This window comes from Pongo pygmaeus, chromosome 21 (assembly GCF_028885625.2).
Source record: "Pongo pygmaeus isolate AG05252 chromosome 21, NHGRI_mPonPyg2-v2.0_pri, whole genome shotgun sequence".
Taxonomy (NCBI): domain Eukaryota; kingdom Metazoa; phylum Chordata; class Mammalia; order Primates; family Hominidae; genus Pongo; species Pongo pygmaeus.
Window position 1 is genome coordinate 32,020,023 of NC_072394.2, and position 25,717 is coordinate 32,045,739.

General features: G+C 42.9%; 1 protein-coding gene across 1 annotated transcript in view; it reads left to right on the top strand.

The window, feature by feature from the left end:
* Positions 1-1,337: 1,337 nt before the first annotated feature.
* The window catches only part of SIRPG (signal regulatory protein gamma), a 28,669-nt gene continuing 4,289 nt past the window's right edge, over positions 1,338-25,717 (top strand). Inside the window, exons 1-4 of the mRNA XM_054468189.1 lie at positions 1,338-1,475; positions 9,694-10,050; positions 22,585-22,902; positions 23,491-23,823. Of these exons, the coding sequence (XP_054324164.1) occupies positions 1,403-1,475; positions 9,694-10,050; positions 22,585-22,902; positions 23,491-23,823 (1,081 nt within the window). The 5' untranslated portion in view covers positions 1,338-1,402. The remainder of the gene's footprint in view (positions 1,476-9,693; positions 10,051-22,584; positions 22,903-23,490; positions 23,824-25,717) is intronic.

Below are 25,717 nucleotides of genomic sequence, written 5' to 3' on the forward strand. Positions count from 1 at the left end.
TTTTTTTGCTTATAATTAATTATGAGTCAAGCATTCAGTATGCCTTATATTATTCCTACCATAGCTCTACAAGGTGCATATTCTAACCTTTATTTACATATAATCATACTAAGGCTCAGAGAAGTAGTGTCTTTTTGAAAATCACACAGCTGGAAATTGTAAGAGGAGGAATTAATCTATGGATGAACAAGGAGCAGGATTTAGAGAATCCAGAGGGAGAAATTGATTTCAGGGTGGCAGGGATAGTCCAAATACACTATATAAGCTGGGTCTCAGGAGGCCTGGGTTGCTGGGAGAAAGCCACTGGTGGGCAACTCAGCATGCAGTAGGGATCCATTCAAAAGCAATATTTGAGTTCCCGCTCTTCACCTGGCACCGTGAGTATCAATAATGACCTACTGGGTTTCAGGCATGATATGGTCATTATCTCTTTAATCGTCACTAAAACACTGCAAAAAAAGACTTACTATTCCCAGTTTAGGAGACTGAAACTGAGCATAGGAGGGCCCAGCGACTTCCCTAACTCCTTGGCACACACTCTTGGCAGGAGCATGGATTTTTCCTCTTTCCTCATTTCCCATCTGAACTCAGTGGTGAATGAAATAGGTGCTCTGTGTGTAGAAGAAAGGGTATTGAAATTGATGTGACGGCCTCAGGAACCTGCCCACCATAATCTTCTCTCATCATAACCCTATCCCCTTTCCATAACCCACAATCCCCACCTCACTCCACAAAGCAGTTGCTTATTACCTCAAACCCAGTTTCTCTCCTGCAAGGAGTCAAGAAATAATTCCTTCTGCTGGGTGCAGGCACATGAAAGTGCTAAGGTCCACAAGAGACTGAATTTGGGCTAAGTTTTGCCAATTATAGCAATTTGGAATAGAAAATCATTTCAGGAGAAGATCTGGTTCCTCTCCAGTGTTGAGCAGGTCCTGTGAACTCTTCCCCTACCTCCAGCGGAGTGGCATTTGGTTGAGGCTGGTGCAGAACGAGACCACAAGCCAACCACATCCTAGGGTCTTGAAATAAAGACTTTAGAAAAAAGTACCTAAAAACAGATCTTTCTTGGCTTAAAAGCCCCAAATGGCAAATCACCAAGCAGACCTGAAAATGGGGTTGGGGACATGAGGAGGGAGCACAGGTCCCAGGCAGGCAGGAAGCATTATTTCTGCTAACCCTGTCTGATTCTCCTGAAAATGGAGCACGAATAACTCCTTGCTTTGTAGCTGCCTGCTGTGCCTGATTTGTAAGTCACAATCTAGAAGCAGGTTACTGTTGCACTCCATCATAGCCACTTCCTCTTGAATTGAGGGAGGCAGGGCTTGTCTTCTGTCTTCAGAGCAGGGCCTGAGATCTCCCCAGAACAGACGTTTGAACAGAGCAGGCTTCTGAGGTCTCCAAAATGCCTGTCCCAGACTCCTGGCCCCATCCTCCTGGTCCTTTCCTGCTTCTGACTCTACTGCTGGGACTTACAGGTGAGCATTGCATTGGGCTAGAACCCTTTCTCCCTGCCTCCTGGACCTAGCCTTGCCCCTGGACTTGCAGCAATTTCAGATAAGCACAAGCACTGCCAAGGAAGGTCAAGGACTGGACATTGTCCAAGAGCAGAAGATCAGGGAGCTGAGCACTTTCTCTGTGGATCTGCAGCTGGCTACCAGAGGCATCAAACCTTGTGATGCTTCTGCCACCATCACAATTACTTACATTTTTATAATATTTTATTTGACAAACACAGAAGAATCATTATTAAATCCTTACCTGTCTTGAGTCCTCCTACCCATTTTTCTGTGCCCTCCTCCTCTTTAAGAAGTTCCACATTTCATGCTTACAGGGTCCTATATTCCTTTCCTAGGGCTTCCACCACAAAGCACCATAGACTCAGTGACTAAAACAATAGACATTTACTTTCTTTCTTTCAGTTCTGGAGGCTGAATTGCAAAATCAAGGTGCCAGCAGGGTTAGTTTCTACTGAAATCTTTCTCCTTGGCTTGTAGAAGGCCATCTCCTCCATGTGTCTTAACACACGGTCTTCCCCTGTGTGTGTCTGTGTTCTCATTTTCTCTTATGAGAACATCAACCATATTGGATTAAGGCTCCCTGCCAATGACCTCATTTAATTAAATTGCTTCACCCATTTATGCCTAGTGCTCCATTATTGGATCACTAAGCTTGCAGGAGTTCTTTATATCCTACTGCTCAAGGGCACCGCCAAGGTCTGATTTTTCAAATTAAAAAAATTGCAACCTCAGGCATAAATGAGTTAAAGACCTTGTCTCCAAATATGGTCACATTCTAAGGCACTGGGGATTGGGGCTTCAACCCATTCGTTTTGGGGGCACATTCAGCCCATAACAGGCACCACAGTCTCCCTTGGTTCCTCTGGAGAATTTATTTTCCCTTCCCCCAGGCAGACAGGATTGGGAGGTCTTTCCTGGTGCCACCTGGGAGAGCCCCATTCACAGCTCCCAGACAGGCTGCCTGTCTTCACCCCTTTTTCAGACCATGCAGCTGACCCCCAGTCACAGGGCTGGGCACAATAGCCTCTCAATTGCCCACTGGGCCCTGCTGTGATGTCACCTCACAGGTCTTAGAGGGCAAGGGTCTCACTTTACAAATTATTTTTTTTACACATACACTGTACCCAAATGACAGCAGTAATAGTTCAGCAACTGCTCTCTTCCTGTAAGGCAAACACACTTCTTAGCATTTTGTGTGTATTAAGTCAACTAATCCTCACAATATCCCTATGTGAAAGCTACAACTCTTGCGCCCTATTTGCAAATGGGGAGTGAGGCAGAGGCAGGAACTTGTTCATTGTCCCCTACCTCAGTCCATGGAGCAGTTGGGATCAAGTCCAGGTTGACCAGCTCCAGAGTTTATCACCCTTTTAGCTATGTTATGCTATGTGTAGAAATATTAGAAAATGCAGGGAAGCAAACATTAGATTAATAATCAACCATCACACCAGTCAGAAACAACCAGAGGTAAAACGCTAGTGTATGTATGTATCCCCAAAATATTGTTAAAAATGTGTTGGATGATTTCTATGTGCCAGATATTTTACTGAGATTTTTAAATTTGTCATAATTGTAATTAATGCACAAAACAACCCTATGTACTAACATGATAAGCCAAACTTTTATATATATTTGTGAATGTGTATTTATACACATTATATATACATATATATGCACATGTACATGTACATGCACATATGAGATTTCATTTTTAATCATTGTTTCTCTAACTTTCTATTTCATTTTCTATTTTCAGTGAAATTTTTAACAAAATAAATATTTTATTTGATTTTTATTTGACGAAAGTATGTATACTTATATACAACATATTATGAACTATGCATAGATTGTGGAATGACTAATTTGAGCTAATAAACATATGCATTACCTTACATATTTATCATTTTTTATTTTGAGAACTTGTAAACTCTGCTCTCTCAGCAGTTTTCAAGAATACAATTCATATTATTAAGTATAAACACTACATTGTACAATAGATATCTTGAACTTATTTCTTTTATCTAAATTGAAATTTTGTATCCTTTGACTAATATCTCCCCAACTACACCCCCTCTCTAGCCCCAGATAAACACCATTCTACTTTCTACTTCTATAAGCTCAACTTTTTAGATTCTACATATGTGAAATCATACAGTGTTTGTCTTTCTGTGCCTGGCTTATTCACTTAGCAGAATGTCCTGCAGGTTCATCCATGTTGTTACAAATGACAGGATTTACCTTTTTGTAAGGCTGATTAGAATTCCATTGTGCATATATACTACATTTTCTTTCTCCATTTATCTGCTGACAGACACCTAGGTTGATTCCATATCTTGGCTTTTGTAAATAATGCTGCAATGGACATGGGAGCGCAGATATCTGTGTGACATGCTGATGTCATTTCCTTTGGGTATATGCCAGTAGTGAGATTACCAGATCAGATAAGAGTTATATTTTTAATTTCTTGAGGAACCTGCATACTGTTTTCACTAATGGCTCTACTAATTTACATTCCCACCAACTGTCTGCAAGGGTTCCCTTTTCTCCACATCTTCTCCAATACTAAATTTCCTCTTTTTGATAATAGCCATTCTTAAAGGTGTGAGATGATAGCTCACTGCGGTTTTAATTTGCATTTATCTCATGAATAGTAAGGTCATATTTTTTTTTAATGCTGACTTGCCATCTTAATGTCTTCTTCTGAGAAATGTCTATTCGGATCTTTGGCCCATATTTTAATAGGTCGTTTTCTTATGGTTGTGTTGTTTGACTTCCTTATATATTTTGTATACTGACTCCTTATCAGATGTATGGTTTGCAAATGTTTTCTTCCATTCTATAGGTTGTCTCTTCACTCTGTTGATTGTTTCCTTGGCTGTGTAGAAGTTTTTTAGTTTGTTGTTAATGCCTTTTGTCTATTTTTGCTTTTGTTGCCTGTGCTTTGGGGCTCAAATCCAAAAATGTATTGCCAAGACTAATGTCATTTAACTTTTCTTCTAGTTCTTGTACAGTTTCAGATCTTACATTTAAATCTTTAATCCATTTTGAGTTGATTTTTGTATGAGGCATGAGAAGAAGGCCTAATTTCATTCCCCTACACATGGATATCCAGCTTTCCCAACACCACTTTTTGAAGAGACAAACTTTTCACCATTGTGTTTTCTTCACACTTTTGTCAATAGTCAATTGAGTGTGAATGTGTGAGTTTATTGCTGGACTCTCTGTTCTGATCCATTGGTCTATATGTCTCTTTTTATGCCCGTGCCATGCCATTTTGATTACTTTGACACTGTAGTCAATGTTGAAATTAGGCAGTGTGGTGCTTCCATCTTTGTTCTTTTTTTTTTTTTTTTTTAAGATGGAGTCTCACTCTGTCACCAGTCTGGAGTGCAGTGGTGTGATCGCAGCTCACTGCAATCTCCGCCTCCCAGGCTCAAGTGATTCCCCTGCCTCAGCCTCCCAAGTAGCTGGGACTACAGGTGTGCACCACTATGCCCGGCTAATTTTTTGTATTTTCAGTAGAGACAGGGTTTCACCATGTTGGTCAAGATGGTCTCGATTGCCTAACCTCGTGATCTGCTCGCTTCAGCCTCCCAAAGTGCTGGGATTACAGGGATGAGCCACCGTGCCCGGCCCCATCTTTGTTCTTTTTGCTCAAGATTGCCTTGATGTAGCATATCACATTTGGAGATTTATGAATGTTGTCCCATCCTTGCATTCCTGAGATAAATCTCATGTGACCATGCTGAAACACACACAGGGTTTTAAAAAGACTTTCTTTACTATAACCTTCTACTCATTTTTTCAGTCTATATGAAATGCACATTAAAGAGATGTGTGGGTTTCCCTATTGCCCAGCCATTCTCCCTCCTTCCTACTTCTCTAATCCTACCACTCAAAGTCCTCCAATCTGTTAATATAAACAACAGATAAGCAAACTTCTCTCTTGGTAAAATGCATTTTCCCTCAAAGCAGAATTTCTGTGCATTTTTATCCTGAAAGTCCCTCTACCATTCCATGAATGGTAGAAATGAGGAAAAAAATGTGGGGATACAGGTGACATAGGTCTGCCTATATTACCTATAAGTATAACTATAGTTATATTTATATCCATATCCATATCCTTATCCTTATCCTTGTCATCTAATGTCCACTGAAGCCTCCAAGCCTCAGAAATCTACCGAGCAATAACTTTGCAATTTTTGAATATTAACCATGTGGCAGACACTGTTGAAAATGCCTTACATCTTTTACTTCGTGTGATCGTTATATACAAGGTAGATATTCTTGTCACCTTCCCTAACAGATAAGAAAACAGAAGCGCAAAGTGCTCCAAGCTCACTCATTGGTAACTGGTAGAGCTATGATTTGAACTCTGGCACTTTGACTCTAGAGGTCACAGGTTTCACCATTACTCAAACACTTCTGGTCTTGATTCTATTCCATGAGATTTCTGCAGCTGCTGTTCTTGGGAGTGGAGTAGGTGATGTGGTGTGAAGGGGGATTGTGATTTTCTTCTCTGGGCTCTTCTACTTTCTGTATGCTTGCAAATTGATTTTTTTTCACTAAGTCGTCTACATGGGAAACTCATTTTCTGTCAAATTCCACAGGAGCAAACCACCTAAAATAGATTTCAGTATTCGAGGGAAATGTCCCACTGAGCAATTCAAACATTACACACATATCTATTGGATACCTACTATGTGCCAGGATCTGACATAAAAACATGGGGTACTTTGGTAGAATAAAAGAGAAAAAGTAATTGCCCTTTTGTTGCTTACATACACTGGGGAGAAAGACAATAATCAATACACATGATAAATAGGTGAATGAAAAAATTAATTTTTGACAATGATAAGTGCAATAAAAATAAAGTATGAGTATGTGAATGTTATCATCTTGTGAAAGTATTCATATATCCCTTTTATTGTTTTCATCATAAATAGATGTACAAATTTACCAGACGCTTTTCTGCATCAAAATAGATGATCATGTGTTTTTTCTATTTATTCTATAAATATGGCATATCATATTGTTTGTTTGTCATTTGTATATTGAAACATACTCATATTCCAGGAATAAATACCACTTGTTCATGGTTTATAATCCTTCTAACATGCTATTCAATTCAGTTAGCTAGTATTTGGTTGAGGATTGTTGCATCAACAAATGCAGTAGTAATAAGGCCACTGTCAACAGAAAGGTGTGCAGCTACACCTGACAAATTTTAATTTTGTGTTTCAGTAGAAGTTTAAGTTCCAATGGGACCCATTTCAGATGAGCAGGACTGGCCTGTGGCACAACCAGTGGTTAATGCTTGCAACAGGAAATATTCCCCCTAGATCTGGATCACAAGCCAGTAGATTCTAGTAGATAACCAGTCATTTTTTGTTAGAATGAAGTAAAGAACAAGGCAGAGAGGGGATTTTTTGTTTTGTTTTATTTTTTGTTTTGCATTATAAGCCCTGGGGAAGTTTATGACCATCAGGAGTGGTCTAGAAATTCCAAGAGGAATGAAAATCATTGCCAAAGTCTCTAGAGAGAAGAGGTATTTTTGTTTGTTTGAAAGCACTAAAAGGAGTGCCTGTTGATTTTAATTTGCAAGTAAAATTTGTAAATGAAGAATACATTGCCACTGGCACCTCAAAACAACTCAGAAATGCTGGATTATGTGATATTATTATAAGTATCACATGAGTTTTCTTTGAAGAGGTTGCTGTATCATCCTGTGCTCTTGAAGAAAGGCAGCTGTCTTTATTGATATTGGAATAGGATACACACTTTAGGATAGACAGTCTTGGCAGCACTCCAAAAGGCAACACATAGCTGTGCGTAGCACAACACAAGAAACACATCAGGGCAAAAAAAAAAACCTTCTCAAATTGTAGAGCCAATCAGTAGAAAATCAGTAAGCCATGAACAGTCAAAGTGCATCTCCTAGGAACTTTCTACCCCGGTTTAGAATAATACCCTCCTCATTGCCATTAGTGTTGAAAATGGTAGAGTAAGTCCTGCAGGTTGTGTCTTAAAGGATCACTCTAACATGGTCATGAAAATTTCATCTGGAGAGGCATAGCTGGGCAGGGCATGCCACACAGGAAGCCATATGGAAGGAGATCCCTGGGAGTAGGCTCAACTGAGCAGATGGGGAAGCAAGAGAGATGAGAGATGGGAAGCCATTGCCTTTACTGGGAGTCAGGGTGGAGGACACCAAGAAAAAGCATGATGGGTTTTACTAGAATGTTTCAGTGTCACTAGGTCACAGAAGAGGAGGACAAGAAGAGGAATTGTGTCAGGGACCAGCTTTATCACAGTGGTGTACCTGGTTTGGCAGGGTGCTCACAACTTGTTTGTGGGATGTTGAGGTATCAGGTAAATATGATTTTTTTAAAAAAATTTACATATAACTGGACATCTTTATTTCTTCATATAACTTTGAGTTGCCATATGGCATCCTTTCATTTCCACCTGAAGCACTCCCTTTAGCATTTCTTGTAAGCAAGGTTTTGTGGTCATGAACTATCTTAGCTTTTGTTTATCTGAGAACGTCTTAATTTCTCCCTTGTGTTTGAAGGACACTTTCACCAGATATAGAATTCATGGTTGACAGGTTTTTCCTCTTTCAGCATTTTGAACATATCATCCCTCTGTCTTCTGGCCTCCAATACTTTATATAAGAGCTCAGCTGATAATCTTACTGAGGGTCTCCTGTATGTGAGGAATCGCTTCTCTCCAACTGCTTTCAGGATTCTTTGAATTTAGTTTTTGACAGTTGAATTATAATGTACCTTAGTGTGGGTCTCAGAGTCTATCCTTGAGTTAAACTTGCATTTCTTCAGTGTCTTAAATTTGTACATTCATGTATTTTATTAAGTTTGTGAAGATTTTGACCATGATTTCTTCAAATAATCTTCTGCTCCTTTTTCTCTTCCTCTTTTTTTTCCCCGGAACTCTAATAATGTGTATTGCAATCCATTTGATAGTGTCCCAGAATTCCCTTAGATTCTGTTCTCTATACTTTATTCCATTTTCCATCCATATCTCAGTCTTAATAATTTTAATTATTCCATCTTGCAGCTTTATGATTTTTCTTCTACCTGCTCACATCTGTTGGGGAACCCCTCTACTGAACTTTTAATTGTTGTATTTTCAACTTCTAAGTTTCTGTTGGATTTCTTTTTATAATTTCTCATTCTGGATGTTCTTGTTTTGTTAATATGTTTATATTCCTGCTGTTTTAGTTATTTGTCCATTGTTTCCTTTACTTCCTTGAGCATTTTTAAGACAGTGGTTTTAATACTGGATCTAGTGTCAGAGTGGACCCAACATATCAGAAGGGTCCTTATAAGAAGGAGGAAGGAGATTAATTCTTTGAGAAGGACATGTAAGGATGCGAGCAAGACGTTAGAGTGATAGGAAGATGTAACAGTGAGAAAGGAATGTGGGCAGCCTCTAGAATTTGGAAAGGCAAAAAACAGCCTGCAAAAGACGCATAGCTTTACTGACAGTTTTTAAATATATATATATATAATATATAAAAATATATATGACACTTATACGACATATATATATATATATATAAACACTTCAAAGTAGAGTTCAGGAGTTCTACTCAGGTCCTCAACCCAAAGCTCTACCTTGAAATTGAACCCCTTGGCTGGGCTTGATGGCTCTCACCTGTCATCCCAGCACTATGGAAAGCTGAGGCAAGTGGATCACTTGCACTCAAATAAGGGCAACCTGGGCAGAATGGTGTGACCTGTTTCTACAAAAATACAAAGCTTAACTTGGCATGGTGATATACACATGTGGTCCTAGCTACTCTGGAGGCTAAGGTAGCAGGATCACTTGAGCCTGAGAGGTTGAAGTTGCAGTGAGCCATGATTATGCCTCAGCACTCCAGCCTGGGCAACAGAACAGGACCCTCTCTCAAAAAAGAAAAAAAAAAAAAAAAATGAACCTCTCTGTGCCTCAGGCCTCAGTGCCCTCAATTGTAATACAGTCTTATGTTATAGGCTTGTTGTGAGGGTTAAATGAGATAATACATGCAGTGTGCTGAGATCAAGTCCTGCTCCTGATTCCTGATGTGCACCAATCACTGAATATCTTTGATAAACACGAGGAAATACAGGATTATGTAAGGATGAAAAAATGATTGCTTTGTGCTCCTTTCCAGAAGTGGCAGGTGAGGAGGAGCTACAGATGATTCAGCCTGAGAAGCTCCTGTTGGTCACAGTTGGAGAGACGGCCACTCTGCACTGCACTGTGACCTCCCTGCTTCCCGTGGGACCAGTCCTGTGGTTCAGAGGAGTTGAACCAGGCCGGGAATTAATCTACAATCAAAAAGAAGGCCATTTCCCCAGAGTAACAACTGTTTCAGACCTCACAAAGAGAAACAACATGGACTTTTCCATCCGCATCAGTAGCATCACCCCAGCAGATGCCGGCACCTACTACTGTGTGAAGTTTCGAAAAGGGAGCCCTGAGAACGTGGAGTTTAAGTCTGGACCAGGCACTGAGATGGCTTTGAGTGGTAAGTACAACATGGACCTCCCTCATCCCCTGATGTGTGACAATAACTCAATAGTAACACCTTCCATTCTTTGAGCAACAATCAGGTGTGGTGGTGAGTGCTCATTTTCAAGACCTGATATCACCCCCTTCTACAGATCAGGTGAGTTGAGGCCCAGGGACATCATGCTATTGCTCAAGGTTCCACGGCTGGTAAATGATGGGAAAGACTACATCTCCAGTCTGTCTGGCTCTACAGCTCTTGTCCTTTCCAATCTGGCCCAGCCCTTTGGTTCCACCAATGAAGAAACTGACAGATTGAGTGACTTGCCCAGGTACGGGGCCAGAACTCACCTGCTGCCTCCAAAGAGCGCTTCTCTCTCAGGCTGGTCAAGTCTCTTCTTTATGCAACAGGCACTCACTGAGAACCCACTGTGTGCCAGACTCCACCCTGGATGCTGTGCAAACAGCAGTGAATGAAACAGCCAATAGCTCTTCCCCACACCAAGCTTACATTCTCTTCCATTCTAATGAGGAGAAATTCATCCAGGGGATGGAAAGTGTAAATCATGTTTTTCTTTATTTAATCTTCAGAAACATCACACAGGGAAGATTCCTGGGAGGCACAGATTCACTGTTTAGTCTGATGGCCTGGTGGGAGGAGATGCCAACAAGTTTGGCATTTGCTATGGGTCTATTTGAAGCCTTGTGTGATTTAAGGACTGAGTCATACAGTCACTGTGGGCTCTGAGCAGAGCTGGGTCATCTCAGACTATCCTTCACCTCAGGAAAGAGGTCATACATATGGGTGGCTCAGGGGTGCCCAATTTAAGGCAGCAATAAAACTTATTTGGGGTTTCCAGCCAGAGGCCCAGAATCCTCATCCTACCTCCTGAATCCTGGAATTTCAGCACAGGAAAGACCTTCAGACTTTCAGCCCAACTCCCCTTTACAGATGGAGGACTTAAGCCAAGAGATGATAGGGGCCTTGTCCACAGTCACAGGGCCAGTTATTGATGGAATCAAAGCCAGAGTCCAGGTCCGAATCGAGGCAGGCTCCTTCCTTCCCCAGTGTTTGTTAGACACTGTCTTCATCGAAGAACCTGGTGCATCACAGGTACTAAATAAAAGCTCCTCAAACAGAACCATGGATCAGGGAGCCAGGATTTCTTTTTTCATCCATTTCCCAAAGTTTCAGAATGTACCTCACATTCAGACACTAAAGCCCATTGGTGATTGGAAAACTTCTTCCAAACATAAGCCCTATCATTCCATATTGAGATTCCATGTCAGGACATAGAACTGCTCCACTCTTTAGCAGCTGCAGAATACTCCAATTTATGGAAATATCAAAATTTATTTCACAGCATTCTGTTGATGGATATGTAAGTTGTTCCCAAACTTGAGCTACTAACAATCCTGCAGTGAATGGCCTTGTATATGTATCACCCTACTCAGGTGGGAGACACCCACTGGAAGTGACATTGCTAAGTTAGAGGGTGTGTGTGTTTTCATATATGAGAATATTATCTAATTTCTCTCCTAGATGATGTAGCAACAGGGCTCCCCACAATCCTTGAACATAGATGTGGAAGTGGCTTTATCCTGATTGTGCAGATGATATAGGCAAAGACACTGAAGTTTCCAGATGGTGCCTCCCCAGCCCAGGCAATCAGAGCCAGAAAGTAGCTCAGGTGTGACTCAGATCTGCTAACTCCTAGTAGGGTGCTCACCCCTCTTTGCCATGCTCTCAGCCTAAACGATGACCTGGATGAGAAAGGGGGGAGGCAGGGAAGGGGGCCAGGGAGCGGCAGTTGTGCCAAAGTCTCCTTATACCAGTGCTATGAGGGCGGAGCCATTTGTTGCCTCCTTTAAAGATGAGGACACTGAGGCTCAGAGAGGAGATCTGAGTGGTGAGGTCAGGGAGCCAAGATTTCCTCCCCACCAGCCTGACTCACAGCCCCTGTCTCTGCAACACTCACTCAGCTATGGTTTTTCAAGTGTGGAGAAATGCTCCGAACTTCTCTTTCCGGACTCTGGCATTGTTCACTTCTATAGCCAAAAGCATTAAAAATAAAACCGAGGCTGGGTGCAGTGGCTCATGCCTGTAATCCCAGCACTTTGGGAGGCCGAGGTGGGTGGATCACCTGAGGTCAGGAGTTCAAGACCAGCCTGACCAACATGGAGAAACCCTGTCTTTACTAAAAATACAAAATTAGCCAGGCATGGTGGCGCATGCCTGTAATCCCAGCTACTCGGGAGGCTGAGGCAGGAGAATCCCTTGAACCTGGAAGGCGGAGGTTGCGGTGAGCCGAGATTGCGCCATTGCACTCCAGCCTGGGCGACAAGAGCGAAACTCCATCAAAAACAAAACAAAACAAAATAAAATGAAAAAAAAAGTCCTGTAGGGGTAGGAAGGGCTGGCTTTACACTCTCATTAGAAAGGTTCTGCAGATGGCTTATTATATGTCAAGCCTGTTCCTAAAAGACAGGTCTCAGCACACATGAAGCATTTAGGACTCTCCCCCCATGTTGTGCTGTTTCTCCTTCACTCAGCAGCATCTATGGAGCAGAGCTGGGCCTCCTGCAGCTCAGCGGAGCACGTGCCCACCCCTTCTTGGTGCTGAAGACTAAGGATGAGGAGATGAGGTATTTCCTACAGGGTGTGTGGGGCCCATAGGAACAAGTTTCCATGCTCCCCTCAGGCTGACAGGAACCCACAGTGTTTTGTTTCTGGCCACAATGTATCTGGGCCTGGGCACCCAGGAGGGAGGCTTCTCCCTTGAATTGCATGAAGTCAAGAATCTTGAAGGGACAATTGGGTGTGCCGTCAGTGTTGGGGCTCAAGAATTCAGGGCACTTGCTCTGTTAATGGACATGAATGCTTGGTGGGACACAGAAGGTGCCCACTGGGACACATGGAGGACAAGGAGACAGTGCCTTCATTTCTCCCAGCCTCAGTTTCCATATCTGTAGAATGGTGATCATCATGAACTCCTTTAAGAGAAACAAAATGATTTGAGGTTATCTCTGTAAATCACCTGGCACATTCTAAGCATCCCCAAATTGAGGTGCTATTTGAAGGTTGTGTAATCTTAAGCCAGTCTTGCCTTCCCTTGAGTCCTCAGTTTCTCCATCTGTGTGATGCTGATAATCATGGCCCCCACTCTAGGTTCTGTGAGGATTGGAGAGGATATGCACAGAGCCCCTAATGGTGGAGGGGTTCGGGTTATCACCGAGCTGCTGCAGAACAGTGGTTAGGAGAGCATGGGCAGGAACTCAACTGCCTGGGCTACTTCCCAGCTCTGCCATTTTCTAGCTTTGTGACCTGGGACAAGGCAACCACCACTGTGGGCCTTGGTGTCCTCATCTGTTGATGATAACACTGACATCACAGACTGCAGGGAGAGCTGAAGGAGTTAAATCGTGTAACATGCTCAGAGCAGCACCTGCAGTGCAGTAAATGTTCCATAAATGTGAACTATGTGATGCTGAAGCCATGACACCTCAGGTGGGCCAGTACTCCTCCAGGCCTCAAGGATATATGGGGTTTGGGGTGGAGTCTGGTGGCTTTCAATCTTGGCCACCCGTTAGAATCACCTGGGAAACTTTGACAAAAATGTTTACAAACCTGGACCCAGGATCCACCCTAAAAATGCCAATTTAATTGATCTGACATGGGCCTGGGCACCTGAACTCTTTATGACTCCAGAAGACCCTCATATGCAGTCCCCCGGCAAAGGTCATGCCCCATAGGGTTGGGGCTTTGAGAACAGCTTTTCTGGGTGTGGGTGCTTCAGAAAAAATGTGGTGGAAACATCTCAGGAGGCCTCAGTGCCCTGGCCAGGACCCCTCCCACAGTACAGGCCTCAGGACCCAAGATAGAGTTTCTGGATAAAGCCCTGCTCAGATCCAGCCTCAGTGCTGAAGGATCTTCCATTTTGAAAACATTTGTATCTAAAAAAGCGCTGAAATCCCAGTACTCCTCAGCCCCAAAAGTCTCCCTGCCTCAAAACACCAAGATGTCACAGCAGGGCGGGGCCAAGATGGCTGACTAGAAGCAGCAGTGATAGGAGGCTCCCATGGAAAAGAACCACAAAAGCGAGCAAATCCTGCAACACCAACTGAAGTATCCAGGTTCTGACATCAGAATTGACTAGGCAGCTGGCGAGACCCATAGAGAGGAAGAGCAGTGTGGTGCAGAGGCCCCCTGAGAGCTGTGGGGCAGGGAAGCCCCCACCCCACCCCCAGCCAAGGGGGGCTGTGAGTAAGCATGCTACCTAGCCTGTGAAACAGTGCTTTTCCACAGAACTGAGCAACCCTCGGATCGGAAGATCCCACTCATGAGCCCATGCCACTGGGGCCTAGGGTCTCAACCACAGAGCAGCACAGATTCTCAACAGCCATTCAGCTAGAATCTCCTTCAGGCTGCTGAGCTCCCAGGCGAAGGGGTGGCCAGGACCACAGCTGTGGCTGCCTGCTATCTAAGCCATCTGAGCTCCTCTGGGGATGGGCGGCAGCCAGCATTGGGACTGATCACTGCCTAACACACCAAGTTCCCAGGGCAAGGGAAAGGTGGCAGCCATCTCTATAACTCCAGGCCATGCTTTTCCCCTGCTGGAGCCAGGGAGGCTGGATGGCTTGTTCCCAAGAGGTATCCCCCACAGCCCAACACACCAGCTGTGGCAAACTGCGGCCAGAGTGCCTCTTCAGGACTGGTCCATCCCTCCTCACTGGGCCAGGAACTCCAACAACTCCAGCCCGGGGCTCAGGGACAGAACTCTGATCTCCCTGGGCCTGAGCCCCTGTGGGGAGGGGTGGCCACCGTCTTAGTCCAGCAGACTTAGTTTTTCCTGCTGCTAGTTCTGAGAAATCTGGGCAGCCCAGATAAGTGGGTTTTTCCCCACTGAAGCACACTCACTCCACCAAGGGACAGTCAAAGTGCTTCATTAAATGGGTCCTGCTCCCCGTGCCACCTAACTGAGAGACACCCTCTAATAGGGGTTGTCAGACACCCTACACAGGAGTGCTCCTACTGGCATTAGATCAGTGCCCCTCGAGGTTAGAGATCCTAAAGGAAGGAGCAGGCACCCATCTTTGCCGTTCTCCAGCCTCTTCAAGTGACATGTCCAGGCGTGGGAGCCAACTTGATGAAAAGGCCCGAAGTAAACCCCCAGCAAACTGCAGCAGCCCTGGAGGGGAGGGACTTGACCATTGAAAGAAAAACAAACAAACAGAAGGCAACAACAACAGCATCAACAAAAAAAGTCCCCACAAAAACCCCATCCAAGGGTCAGCAGCCTCAAAGATCGAAACTAGACATATTCATGAAGATGAGAAAAAATCAGCAAAAAACACTGACAACCCAAAAGGCCGGAGTGCCTCTTCTCCTCCAAATGATCGCAATGACTCTCCAGCAAGGGCGCAAAACTGGACAAAGGAGGAAATGGACAAATTGACGGAAGCAGGCTTCAGAAGGTGAGTAATAACAAACTCCACTGAGCTACAGGAGCATGTTCTAACCCAATGCAAAGAAGCTAAGAATCTTAATAAAAGGTTACAGGAGCTGGTAACTAGAATAACCAGTTTATAGAGGAACATAAATGACCTGATGGAGCTAAAAAAACATAGCACAAGAACTTTGTGAAGCATACACAAGTATCAATAGTGGAATGGACCAAAAAGAAGAAAGGATATCAGAGTTTGAAGACCATTTTGCTGAAATAAGGCATGCGGATAAGATTTAAAAAAAAAGAGTGAAAAGAATGAACAAAACCTCAGAGAAATATGGGACTATGTAAAAAGACTACACCTATGATTGATTGGAGTACCTGAAAGAGATGGAGAGAATGGAACCAAGTTGGAAAACACACTTCAGGATATTATCCAGGAGAACTTCCCCAACCTAGCAAGACAGGATAACACTGAAATTTAGGAAATATAGAAAACACCACTAAGATACGCCACAAGAAGATCAACCCCAAGACACATAATAATCAGACTCTCCAAGGTCAAAATGAAGGAAAAAATGTTAAGGGCAGCCAAAGAGAAAGGCAAGGTCACCTACAAAGGGAAGCCCATCAGACTAACAGAACAACTATTAGCAGAAACCCTACAAGCCAGGAGAGAGTGGGGGCCAATATTCAACATTCTTAAACAAAAGAATTTTCAACCCAGAATTTCATATCCAGCCAAACTAAGCTTCATATGTGAAGGAGAAATAAAATCCTTTCCAAACAAGCAAATGCTGAGGGATTTTGTCATCACCAGGCCTGCCTTGCAAGAGCTCTTGAAAGAAACACTAAACATGGAAAGGAAAAACCGGTACCAGCCACTGCAAAAACATACCAAAATATAAAGATCAGTGATCACTATGAAGAAACTGCATCAACTACTGTGCAAAATAACCAGATAGCATCATGAAGACAGGATCAAATTCACACATAACAATATTAAGCTTAAATGTAATTGGGTTAAATCCCCCTATTAAAAGACACAGACAGGCAAATTGGATAAAGAGTCAAGCCCCATTGGTGTGCTGTATTTAGGAGACCCATCTCACATGCAAAGACACACATAGCCTCAAAATAAAGGGATGGAGGAAAATTTACCAAGCAAATGGAAGGCAAAAGAAGGTGGGGGTTGCAATCCTAGTCCCTGACAAAACAAACTTTAAACCAACAAAGATTAAAAAAGACAAAGAAGGGCATTACCTAATGGTAAAGGGATCAATTCAACTAACTATCCTAAATATAGGAGCACCCAGATTCATAAAACAAGTTCTTAGAGACCTACAAAAAGACTTCGACTCTCACACAATAATAGTGGGAGACTTTAATACCCCATTGTCAATATTAGACAGATCAATGAGACAGAAAATTAATAAGGATATTCAGGGCTTGAACCCAGCTCTGGATCAAGTGGACCTAATAGACACCTACAGAACTCTCCACCCCAAACCAACAGAAAACACATTCTTCTCAGTGCTACAAGGCACTTATTCTAAAATCAACACATAATTGGAAGTAAAACACTCCTCAGCAAATGCAAAAGAATGGAAATCATAGCAAACAGTTTATCAGACCACAGTTCAATCAAATTAGAACTCAGAATTAAGAAACTCACTCAAAACCACACAACTACATGGAAATCGAACAGCCTGCTCCTGAATGACTCCTGGGTAAATAATGAAATTAAGGCAGAAATTAAGAAGTTATTTGAAACCAATAAGAACAAAGAGACAACATACCAGAATCTCTGGGACACAGATAAAGCAGTGTTTAGAGGGAAATTTATAGCACTAAATGCCCACATCAGAAAGCTAGAAAGATCTGAAATCAACACCCTAACATCACAATTAAAAGATCTAGAGAAGCAGGAGCAAACTAATCCAAAAGCTAGCAGAAGACAAGAAATGACTAAGATCAGAGCCGAACTGAAGGAGATAGAGACACAAAAAACCCTTCAAAAAATCAATGAATCCAGGAGCTGGTTTTTTGAAGAAATTAACAAAATAGACCACTAGCTAGAATAATAAAGAAGAAAAGAGAGAAGAATCAAATAGACACAATAAAAAAAAGATAAAGGGGATATCACCACTGACCCCATGGAAACACAAACTACCATCAGAAAATACTATGAACAGCTCTACGCAAATAAACTAGAAAATCTAGAAGAAATGTATAAATTCCTAGACACATACACCCTCCCAAGACTAAACCAAAAAGAAGTCGAGTCCCTGAATAGACCAATAACAAGTTCTGAAATTGAGGCAGTAATTAATAGCCTACCAACCAAAAAAAGCCCAGGACCAGATGGATTCACAGCCAAATTCTACCAGAGGTACAAAGAGGAGCTGGAACCATTCCTTCTGAAACTATTCCAAATACTAGAAAAAGTGGGACACCTCCTTGACTCATTTTATGAGGCCAGCATCATCCTGATGCCAAAGCCTGGCAGAGACAGAACAAAAAAAGAAAACATCAGGCCAGTATCCCTGATAAACATCAATGTGAAAATCCTCAATAAAATACTGGCAAACTGAATCCCGCAGCACATCAAAAAGTTTATCCACCACAATCAAGTTGGCTTCATCCCTGGGATGCAAGTCTGGTTCAACATATGCAAATCAATAAATGTAATCCATCACATAAACAGAACCAAGGACAAAAGCCACATGATTATCTCAATAGATGCAGAAAAGGCCTTCAATACAATTCAACACTGCTTCATGCTAAAAATTCTCAATAAACTAGGTATTGATGGAACATATCTCAAAATAAAAAGAACTATTTATGACAACCCCACAGCCAATATCATAATGAATGTGCAAAAGCTGGAAACATTCCCCTTGAAAACCAGCACAAGACAAGGATGCCCTCTCTAACCCTTTCTATTCAACATAGTATTGGAAGTTCTGGCCAGAGCAATCAGGCAAGAGAAGGAAACAAGGGGTATTCAAATAGCAAGAGAGGAAGTCAAATTGTCTTTGTTTGCAGATGACATGATTCTATATTTAGAAAGCCCCATCATCTCAGTCCAAAAACTCCTTAAGCTGATAAGCAACTTCAGCAGTCTCAGGATACAAAATCAATGTGCAAAAATCACAAGCATTCCTATACACCAACAATAGACAAGCAGAGAGCCAAATCATGAATGAACTCCTATTCACAATTGGTACAAAGAGAATAAAATACCTAGGAATACAACTTACAAGGGATTTGAAGGACCTCTTCAAGGAGAACTACAAACCATTGCTTCAAGGAAATAAGAAAGGACACAAACAAATGGAAAAACATTCCATGCTCATGGATAGGAAGGATGAATGTCATGAAAATGGACATACTGCCCAAAGTAATTTATAGATTCAATGCTATTTCCATCAAATTACCATTGACATTCTTCACAGAATTAGAACAAAAACTACATTAAATTTTGTATTGAACCAAAAAAAAGTCCATATAGCCAAGACAATCCTAAGCAAAAAGAACAAAATTGGAGGCATCATGCTACCTGACTTCAAACTATATTACAAGGCTACAGTAACCAAAACAGCATGGTGCTGGTACCAAGACAGATATATAGACCAACAGAACAGAACAGAACAGAGACCTCAGAAATAATGCTGTACATTTACAACCGTCTGATCTTCAACAAACCAGAGAAAAACAAGCAATGGGGAAAGGATTCCCTATTTAATAAATGGGACTATGAAAACTGGTTAGCCATATGCAGAAAACTGAAACTGGACCCCTTCCTTACACCTTATACAAAAATTAACTCAAGATGGGTTAAAGACTTAAATGTAAAACCCAAAACCATAAAAACCCTAGAAGAAAACCTAGGCAATACCATTCAGGCATAGGCATGGGCAAAGACTTCATGACAAAAATGCCAAAAGCAATTGCAACAAAAGTGAAAGTTGACAAATGGTATCTAATTAAAATAAAGGGATTCAGCACAGGAATAGAAACTGTCATCAGAGTGAACAGGCAACTTAAAAATGGGAGGAAATTTTTGCAATTTACCCATCTGACAAAGGTCTAATATCCAGAATCTACAAGGAACTTAAACAAATTCACAAGAAAAAAACAAACAACCCAGTCAAAAAGTATGCAAAGGATATGAACAGACACTTCTCAAAAGAAGACATTTATGTGGCCAACAAACATATGAAAAAAAGCTCAACATCACTGATCATTAGAGAAATGAAAATCAAAACCACAATGAGATACCATCTCATGCCAGTCAGAATGGTGATTATTAAAAAGTTAGGAAACAATAGATGCTGGTGAGGCTGTGGAAAAATAGGAATGCTTTTACATTCTTGGTGGGAATGTAAATTAGTTCAACGATTGTGGAAGACAGTGTGGTGATTCCTCAAAGATCTAGAATCAGAGATACCATTTGACCCAGCAATCCCATTACTGGGTATGTAACCAAAGGAATATAAATCATTCTACTATAAGGACATATGCACATGTATGTTTATTGCAGCACTATTTACAACAGCAAAGACATGAAACCAACCCAAATGCCCATCAGTGATAGACTGGACAAAGAAAATGTGGTACATATACACCATGGAATACTATGCAGCCATAAAAAAGAATGAGTTCATGTCCTTTGCAGGGTCATGGATGAAGCTGGAAGCCATCATCCTCAGCAAACTAACACAGGGACAGAAAAGCAAACACCACATGTTCTCACTCATATGTGGGAGTTGCACAATGTGAACACATGGACACAGGGAAGGGAACAACACACACCAGGGCCAATCAAGGGGTGGGGGGGTGAGGGGAAGGAGAGCATTAGGACAAATAGCTAATGCATGCAGGGCTTAAAATCTAGATGACGGGTTGATAGGTGCAGTAAACCACCATGGCACACATATACCTATAAAACAAACCTACACATTCTGCACTTGTATCCCAGAACTTAAAGTAAAATAATAATAATAAAATGATGTCACAGAGGACTCTGTTCCCTCCTCCTTCCAAAATGCTTCCAGCTTTACCTATGATCTTATTTGTTATTTGAAAGCCTATGGTCCAGACTTGGTGGTTTTGCTTCTATTATCATTTGAGTTTTTCATGAGCTGCAGGGAGCAGGATTTGAGCCTTTTCTTGGTGTTTCTACTCCTCTATGTTCTGCTGCCTAAAGAATAAATGTGTAGATTCAGAAGCAGTAATGACCAAATCTCTTGATAACAGCCATAGGGCTCATTTATTAAGCACCTGCTACATACCAGGCTCCGTGCTTGCATTCATCCTCTCTCATCTTACCAGGGTGGGTTTTTTATCCACTTTTGGCCCTTTGCTAGCTGGGGTCCCCTCAGACCCTGGTCCTATAAGGGACTCACACGAGGACCCCCTCAAGGCAATGAAGGAAGGATTAAAGAGCTGAGAGGTACAGAGGGAGCAGCCAGCATCAGGCTCCCATGAAGCCCTCAGTAAATGGGAACTGGTTACAGCCTCTCAGCCCTTTAGGGATGCCCAATGCTGCTGGTGTCTTCATGACTTGACTTCTTCAAGTGACACCCTTCTTACTGTGCCCATAAAATGTTTGCAGGTGGTAGGGAGCAAGTTAATATTTACAAATGCAAGTATGCCTAATATGTGTTTCCTGATGACTGCTATAGGAGGTGCAGGGTAATAATTAGCAATTTGGAGACACGTTTAGGACTCATCTACAGGGAGAAACTACCCTCATTTTTCTGATTCTCCAGTTTGTGTGCTTTCAGGACCCAGGAGAGATTTCTGCCTGTTGGGGTGGCCTAGATCTTTGTCTCTTGTATGAATTAACGATGAAGAAATCACCCACCTTTGGTTTTCTTAGTACTCAGTGATCATTGTTTTTGACCCCAACCTGGCCCAACTGAAGACCTAGATTCCAAGAAAACTTCCCTCTTTTCAAATTGGGGACTTAGCACAGATTAGACCTGCTAACTAAAAAAAATAATGATTGATAGGAAGGCCAAAGGAAATAGCATTTATCTGGGAAATAAAGAGTTGCAATTTGGGAACCCTGAGTCATGGCAGCCCTGAATAGTGTCCCATAGGGCAATGCAGGAAAGGTTTTGTGCTGGGGACTTTCACAAAATGTTGTTTTTGAAAACAGTTCATTGGCTGGCAGAAATGCTAAACTGCAAACTCGTGTTCATTGGTTACTTAATTAGGACACTCCAGGATGAGAGAAATCAAAATCCCATGTACCTTGACTCCAGTCCATTGTTATCCAGGTCTACAGCAACATCTTGTGGCTTGACCTTTAGCAGGTGTGAGTGCAATGCTCTTACAAACGCTTGACTCCATGTTAAAGCTTTAACCTTAACTACTTCATTTTCTTTCAAAAACTGTACTGGAATATTTGTGAAAAGAATGAAAAATATGAAATAAATTCATAAATACACAAAGAGAGAGAGCTCTGGGTATATGTAAAGTCTGGATTAAAGACAGATCTGTGTTTATTTTTATGAAGCATCTTCTGACTTTGATCCAAAGCAAAACTTCTTCCATTGCCCCATTTAATCCTTGTTGCACCCCTAGGAAGGAAAAATGCTGCTGTCCCATTTTGCAGATGAGGAGCTGCATGTTCCAGGCCACCCTTCTCATGGGCTGAACAGCCTGGTTGCAGGTCTCATGGTGGTGCCACTTTGCCATTGTTCCCTACTTTGGCTTCTGTAAACACCCCCTCTGAGGTTGGTGAGCTCTCCTGGGGAAACAGGCTAGGACCAGTTAATACACAGAGGGAGACCAATCAGTAACTTTATTCCTGTGCCCAGATTGGTGGAAGTCACCCTATGTGGAGAGGACTTTGAACTCAGGCCTGGACTTCCCTCTGGGACCTGCCCCTACACTGTCTGACCTGGGGCTGGTCCTCACCTCTTCCAACCTTTGCATCCTGCTATGTAAAATTAGAATAAGAACACTATCCTCTCCACATTATTAGAAGGATTAAAATTAATGTATCTCAAGGTTTTTAACAGTGTCACACACTCATCATTAGTGATGGTCATCTCAGTCATGTCTCCTGTTTATCGATGCCCCTTTTGTAGCCAAACCGTCTGCCCCCGTGGTATCGGGCCCTGCAGCGAGGACCACACCTGAGCACACAGTGAGTTTCACCTGCGAGTCCCATGGCTTCTCTCCCAGAGACATCACCCTGAAATGGTTCAAAAATGGGAATGAGCTCTCAGACTTCCAGACCAACGTGGAACCCACAGGACAGAGCGTGGCCTACAGCATCCGCAGCACAGCCAGGGTGGTGCTGGACCCCTGGGACGTTCGCTCTCAGGTCATGTGCGAGGTGGCCCATGTCACCTTGCAGGGGGACCCTCTTCGTGGGACTGCCAACTTGTCTGAGGCCATCCGAGGTAGAGGACCCTCACACCCAGCCCAAGCCCACACCTGGCTGTCAAGCCCACTCCCCTCTCCCCAGGCTATTGCTCCAGAGGTTGAATGGCCTAGAATCTATTCCCTAACTGTGCTGCCCACCCGCCATGCACCTAGGTGTGCTGGTCACTTACTATCATTTTATTGGCAGTGGTCAGGGGACCAGCAATCACGTGCCAAGCTCTGCGCTAGAGAGTTTCATTTATCTCACCAAGAACAACTACAATTAGTGAGTACCTACTATGAGCCAAGTCCCTATGTGCTTGGCGATTTCACTGATTTTGCTACAGTTCTTACATTCCAACTGCATGCCAGGGGTTATGCTTGTAGATTTCACTCATTCTTAGCCTAGTAGGAGCTACCAGTCCTTGAGCACCTACTGTGCACCAGACACTATGCTTAGTAATTTCATTCATATGCAAAGAGCACCCTCAATGTCTGAGCACCTGCTGCCTGCCTAGCACTGTCCTGGTGATGCCCTCACTGTGGTAGTGGGAGTTAAGTTATGGAGCCCTCCCTGTGATCTGTCTGTGCCACAAGGTCAGAGCTTCTGCTCTGTGCTGTTTCAGTTCCACCCACCTTGGAGGTTACTCAACAGCCCATGAGGGCAGGGAACCAGGTAAACGTCACCTGCCAGGTGAGGAAGTTCTACCCCCAGAGCCTACAGCTGACCTGGTTGGAGAATGGAAACGTGTGCCGGACAGAAACGGCCTCAACCCTTACAGAGAACAAGGATGGTACCTACAACTGGACAAGCTGGTTCCTGGTGAACACTTCTGACCAAAGGGATGATGTGGTCCTCACCTGCCAGGTGAAGCATGATGGGCAGCTGGCGGTCAGCAAACGCCTTGGCCTGGAGGTCACAGTCCACCAGAAGAACCAGAGCTCAGATGCTACCCCTGGTGAGGTTACTCAAAATTTTTAAATTTTGTGCCTTTCTTTCATGTTAAAAGTAATATCCATGCTTGCTGTAAAATAAGCTAGAAATCTATAAATACAAAGTAAAATTTTAATGTCAGCTCCATCGCCCCAAATCCCACATGCCAAGAGTCACGACTAGTAAGAATTTGATGCACAAGTTAATAGAACTTTTGACATAAATATATATTTATTTATTTATTTATTTTGAGACGGAGTCTCGCTCTGTCGCCCAGGCGGGAGTGTGGGCGTGATCTCGCTCACTGCAAGCTCTGCCTCCTGGGTTCATGCCATTCTCCTGCCTCAGCCTCCTGAGTAGCTGGGACTACAGGCGCCCACCACCACGCCTGGCTAATATTTTGTATTTTCAGTAGAGACGGGGTTTCACCGTGTTAGCAAGGATGGTCTCGATCTCCTGACCTCGTGATCCGCCTGCCTCGGCCTCCCAAAGTGCTGGGATTACAGGCGTGAGCCACCACACCCGGCCAACATGAATATATATTTAAGGAGCAAAGAGGGAGGCAGGGGGAACCATCTTTTCATAGAGTCCTTTGCCTTCCCTTATTCCTTGAGAGTTGTTATGCCCCTGTTTCTCATCAGCCCACCCTTGTGCTCCCTACTTTTTCTAACCTCTGCTTTGTTTCTGTTTCATCCTAAACTTTTCCATCCACATTTATGACCTCATCCCAGTATACCCCGAGATCTGATGTGTATATTTCAGAAAGACAAGTGTAGTTTAAAACTATACCAGGCCTGGCGGCTCACGCCTGTAATCCCAGCACTTTGGGAGGCCGAAGTGGGTGGATCACGAGGTCAGGAGATCAAGACCATCCTGGCTAACATGGTGAAACCCCGTCTCTACTAAAAATACAAAAAAATTAGCCGGGCGTGGTGGCAGGTGCCTGTAGTCCCAGCTACTCGGGAGGCTGAGGCAGGAGAATGGTGTGAACCCAGGAGGCAGAGCTTGCAGTGAGCCGAGATCATGCCACTGCACTCCAGCCTGGGCGACAGAGTGAGACTCTGTCAAAACAAAACAAAAAAAAAAAAAAAAAAAAAAAAACTGTACCAGGCCTGCAGGTGACAATGAATGGTCACAGAACGGACCTCTTCTGTGTCCTGATTGTGATATTTGAGCAACAATAATCACAAACCCCTTTGCAAACTTACTAAGTGCAAATTTCCATTCATCTATGATCTCTGTTTTTGCTTCAACCACCCAGTGAGTCTGGAGTTTTAAAGAAGGGGAAACTAGGACTTGGGAAGTCATGGGGGATGTTGTTGAAGACCTCTTGCCTTTAGATCAGGTGATTGGTTCAAACTAATTAAAGTAAATCTGGGTCCCTGAGGACAAGGTCAGTATCAGCCTAAAATGCAAATTTGTGCTAGTTAGAGAAACATTCCTCTTCTGCTGGGCATTGTCCCATGGACCTGAAGTTGGCCTGTATTCCCCTCCGTATGACCAAAATATGTCTTACTTCCCTCTTATGTAATACCAGGAGGGGTCTCAACTCCAGGAGACTTTTCAAAGGCCCAGGTTCCTCCCACATACCTTATTATGGTGGTTAGTCTTATCTGCTGGGTCAGTGCTAGGTCACAGATTTGTCCATGTCCCTGTCTGTTGGAAGAGTAAATATAGGAAATGGAGGGCAAACAATGTCTTCTGTAATCAGAGATGTATGGAAGGCGTGTGATCATGTCTACAGCTAACTCAGTCATGCATGTACACGCAGTTGCAAATGGAATCCATAGTTGGGTGATCTTATGACTAAAGACAGCTTTACAAAACCAGTATCATTATTACAGTTAATACAATTTCAAATTTTTAATCACTAAATTTCATAAAATTATTAAAACAATTCCCTTATATCATCTAAAATG